We start from the raw sequence: 3,532 nt of genomic DNA, 5'->3' as shown, positions 1-3,532 counted from the left end.
GATTGGCTGAAAAGAGAGAAGGACCATGGTGCGGGTGATTGGGTAAAACCATGAATTTGCGACAAAACAGAAATGAGCGAGTGGGGATTGGCTGAAAAGAGAGAAGGACCATGTTGCGGATGATTGGGTAAAATCGACGAAACATGAATTTGCGACAAAATGGAAATGAGCGAGTGGGGATTGGCTGAAAAGAGAGAAGGATCATGTTGCGTTCTGTCGTGGTGGCATGGAAGGTCATGACGCGACCGTGTCATTTACTGAATTGGCGACCTCGACGCATTGCCGTGCTTGATTCTATACATGATTTAATAAAGCTAAGGCTGTTCAATGCCTTCGTTCCGCCCGAATTGGCAAGCTATGGGGCTATCGTATCTTTTGCATCGCATAGTAAAAGGACGAAAGCACAAGTGGAGTGGAAGGTTGAAAGAAATAATCGAAAAGAGGAAACTCGGACGCAAGATCCGAGAAAGTCACGAACGATAAAAGACGTGACGTTTTGCTTCGTGGATGCCACTAATGTGGAGCAATTGCACGAATTAAATCAAGAGCTCTTCCCCGTCACGTACGGGAAGGGGTTTTACGATTACGTGATCGATGCTCCGGAGGGGTACTGCAAACTTGGTAGGTACCTTTATGGTTAATTTGATGCCAGTTCTTGACAAGTTGATGCAGTGTATACAAATAATGGACATGCTATTGGTACCACATGTTGCGATGTGGAAACGATAAAAACAAGTGGCAAAAAACACGTGGATTGTTTGTGTATTTTAACACTTGGCGTGCTGGAAACCTATCGCCGGTCAAAAATTGGTATGCCACTGTTCTCGAAATTTGGCAATCATTGCCAATTTAATTGATTGAATATGGATCGTTTTTTATAAACTGTTGCAGGTACCATGTTGTTGGACAGTGTGATTACGCAAGCACGCAAAGATAATCTTGCATTCGTCTACTTGCACGTGCAAAGTGGCAACCTTAGTGCTCTGCGGTTCTACATAGCGCATGGATTTCAAGTCACTAAGCTCAAACGCAATTATTATTCGCATATCAAACCACCACATTGCCTCGTTCTGCGGAAGCAACTCGTCAAATCTAGTCGATCATAATGCTTTCTAATTCACACGTGGCAAGGCGGGATATAAGGCTGCTGTACAATATTTGTTAAATTTTATCCGTCTTCCCAAAATAGGAATCAAATTTGTATACAATCAAACACTACCAGTTATCCGGATACCAACTTTTTAAAAAACGGACCCATTACCACCTAACCCCTAGTTTTATAACAATTATTGGCGCTATCGCTTGGTTGTGTGCATGCCCATGTCGTTACTCGATAAGAGTCTTTTCAAAAAGACGCTGCAAGTCGTGGGGGTCCGTGTGGAGGCTAAAAAGATTGGCTACGTGATCAAGAGGCTACACGGCCATTTGTTAAACCTTCCGCGTTTGCGTAATGTCGTGCCCGACCCCACGAACCCTGAGCCATTCAAGAACTCGAGTAGCAAACTTATTTTACTCAGCTCGAAGGTAAAAGACAGTGAAACGCTACAGCCACTCACGAATGATCTCGTGACATTTCTTAAACAAGAGAGTCTTGCTTTCGTAAGCCACGCAATTGAGCTTGATTACAGCTACTTTGCCGTGGACCAAGTACTGAAAGAATTGCTTCCAAAAGACATCGACATTCCCAGCGCGTTTGAAACAATTGGGCACATTGCCCATTTAAACTTGCGACACAATCAATTACCGTACAAAATGGTCATTGGGCAAGTCATTCTCGATAAAAATGCGCAAATCCGCACGGTGGTGAACAAAATGGACAATATTGAGACCCAATTTCGAACCTTTCCAATGGAAATTCTAGCAGGGGAGGACACGCTAGAGGTTGAAGTGCGCGAGAGCCAGGCGACGTTTCGCTTTAATTATGCCGAAGTTTATTGGAACTCGCGCTTGCAGCAGGAACATTTGCGGATCCTTCGTCGCTTCCAGCCACACGATATTGTATGCGACATGATGTGTGGCATTGGCCCGTTTGCCATTCCTATGGCTTTAAAAGGTTGCCGCGTTTTTGCCAATGACCTTAATCCGCGCAGTTATCACTATTTAAAGGAAAACATCGCACTTAATAAGGTCACGCACCTCGTCACGCCGTATAACCTCGATGGACGGGAATTTGTAGCCAAGTTACTCAAGGACAAGGTACCATTTACGCAGGTAGTCATGAATCTACCGGCTAGTGCGTTGGAATTTCTCGATGTTTTCCCCGGACAGTTTGACCACTGGGAAGGCGAATTGCCATACATCCATTGCTATTGTTTCTCGAATGCGAAAGATGTTTCGAACGATGTAAAGGAGGTGAGTCATTTTGATATTTTGCAAGTGTCAATAGGGTGACGGCTAATGTTGCTTACACGAATTAAAAGCGTGCCGAGGTGATTTTAAAGGGCAAACTTGATCCGGAGCGGACATCGTGCCACCTTGTGCGTGATGTAGCGCCTAAGAAAGTCATGGTCTGTCTTTCTTTTCAGCTTCCCGAGACGATTGCTTTTACTTTAGAGCGTCAAGCTTTGCAACATGAAGACTTTAAACGGCGGAAAACTGAAATGGAGACTATAACATGATCTCGAATGTATGACATGATAGAGGTTTTAGAATTCTGTTTTAGGCAGTAAGCTGCCGCAATAAACTTGGGACGAGTGTATTTATGTGTTGGACACAATCAAAAATTCTTGTGTATAACGGGGTGCCTGTAATGGCACACTGTGATACGTTTCACATTATCGGTCAAAAAGTCCTTTTTCTGTTTGAAATATGCATTATCATTAAAATCATTTATAATGAATAAATGGAGTGGTCGCCACCAGATATCTATCGATCGGTTCCTAAGAGTCGAAACTCTTTTAGTGACCTTTTCATTGGACGAGCTGTCGCCATGGGCCATGCCGTAGTTTGTTCATAACGTGGGCACCTTAATGTGCTCCGGAATCGGACTTACGGTAGTGGACGCCGAAAGCGAGCGCATCCCGACGGCGCATCTCAAAAGACCGTTGTTCGCATTTTTTGTAACGGGCTAAAGTTGCCCTAATGTTACACAGTCCTCGTTAAGTACACTTGGTGTACTTAGGAAGATGGTCAATTACTAAATAATAGTACCTAGACCCAGCACTCGGGTGTGGTGCACATTGGTGACCAACCCTTGTGCATGTGATGCACATGGGTGCATTCACATTAGGAGGGATGACGCCCAGCGTCATCCGTTACGCGAGGTATCTAGAAAGATACGCTCGCAATACATATTAAATGTTATCTATAGAGATGACATTTTAATTGGTAAAAATAGGTAGTTTTTCTAATTTTATTTAATATAAATCAGTCTGAAAACTACTTCCTACTTGGTAAGTGCGCACGAGGAGACGGATTACCGCTCCCGTGACGACGCTCAACCAGAGTACTTAGTGAGTTGGGTGAGGTCGCTTGCGCGCCCGCCACAACTACCTCACTGCACGCAAGAGAAGCAGGTTTAACCGCTTCCTCG

At 44.3% G+C, this 3,532-nt stretch overlaps 2 protein-coding genes across 2 annotated transcripts; both read left to right on the top strand.

The window, feature by feature from the left end:
* Positions 1 to 203: 203 nt before the first annotated feature.
* CCR75_005924 (uncharacterized protein) lies at positions 204 to 1,275 on the top strand (the record flags this gene model as incomplete). Its single annotated transcript, XM_067963998.1, has 3 exons — positions 204 to 621; positions 673 to 810; positions 892 to 1,275. 3 exons carry the CDS (start codon positions 204 to 206, stop codon positions 1,104 to 1,106), a joined length of 771 nt encoding a protein of 256 aa, XP_067823564.1. The 3' UTR covers positions 1,107 to 1,275.
* A 14-nt stretch (positions 1,276 to 1,289) lies between these two features.
* Positions 1,290 to 2,773, top strand: CCR75_005925 (uncharacterized protein). The gene is made up of 2 exons (XM_067963999.1): positions 1,290 to 2,352; positions 2,421 to 2,773. The coding sequence occupies exons 1-2, from the start codon at positions 1,315 to 1,317 to the stop codon at positions 2,616 to 2,618; spliced, it is 1,236 nt and encodes a 411-aa protein (XP_067823563.1). The 5' UTR covers positions 1,290 to 1,314; the 3' UTR covers positions 2,619 to 2,773.
* Positions 2,774 to 3,532: the final 759 nt, after the last annotated feature.

This window comes from Bremia lactucae, linkage group LG17, assembly GCF_004359215.1.
Source record: "Bremia lactucae strain SF5 linkage group LG17, whole genome shotgun sequence".
Classification (NCBI taxonomy): domain Eukaryota; phylum Oomycota; class Peronosporomycetes; order Peronosporales; family Peronosporaceae; genus Bremia; species Bremia lactucae.
This window is presented reverse-complemented; position numbering and strand designations above follow the sequence as displayed.

Bases quoted from the DNA above. Each gene is read 5' to 3' on its own strand.
- CCR75_005925 (XM_067963999.1), top strand. From the start codon at position 1,315: ATGCCCATGTCGTTACTCGATAAGAGTCTTTTCAAAAAGACGCTGCAA. The intron at 2,353-2,420 runs GTGAGTCATTTT...ACGAATTAAAAG, and splicing joins TTTCGAACGATGTAAAGGAG to CGTGCCGAGGTGATTTTAAA.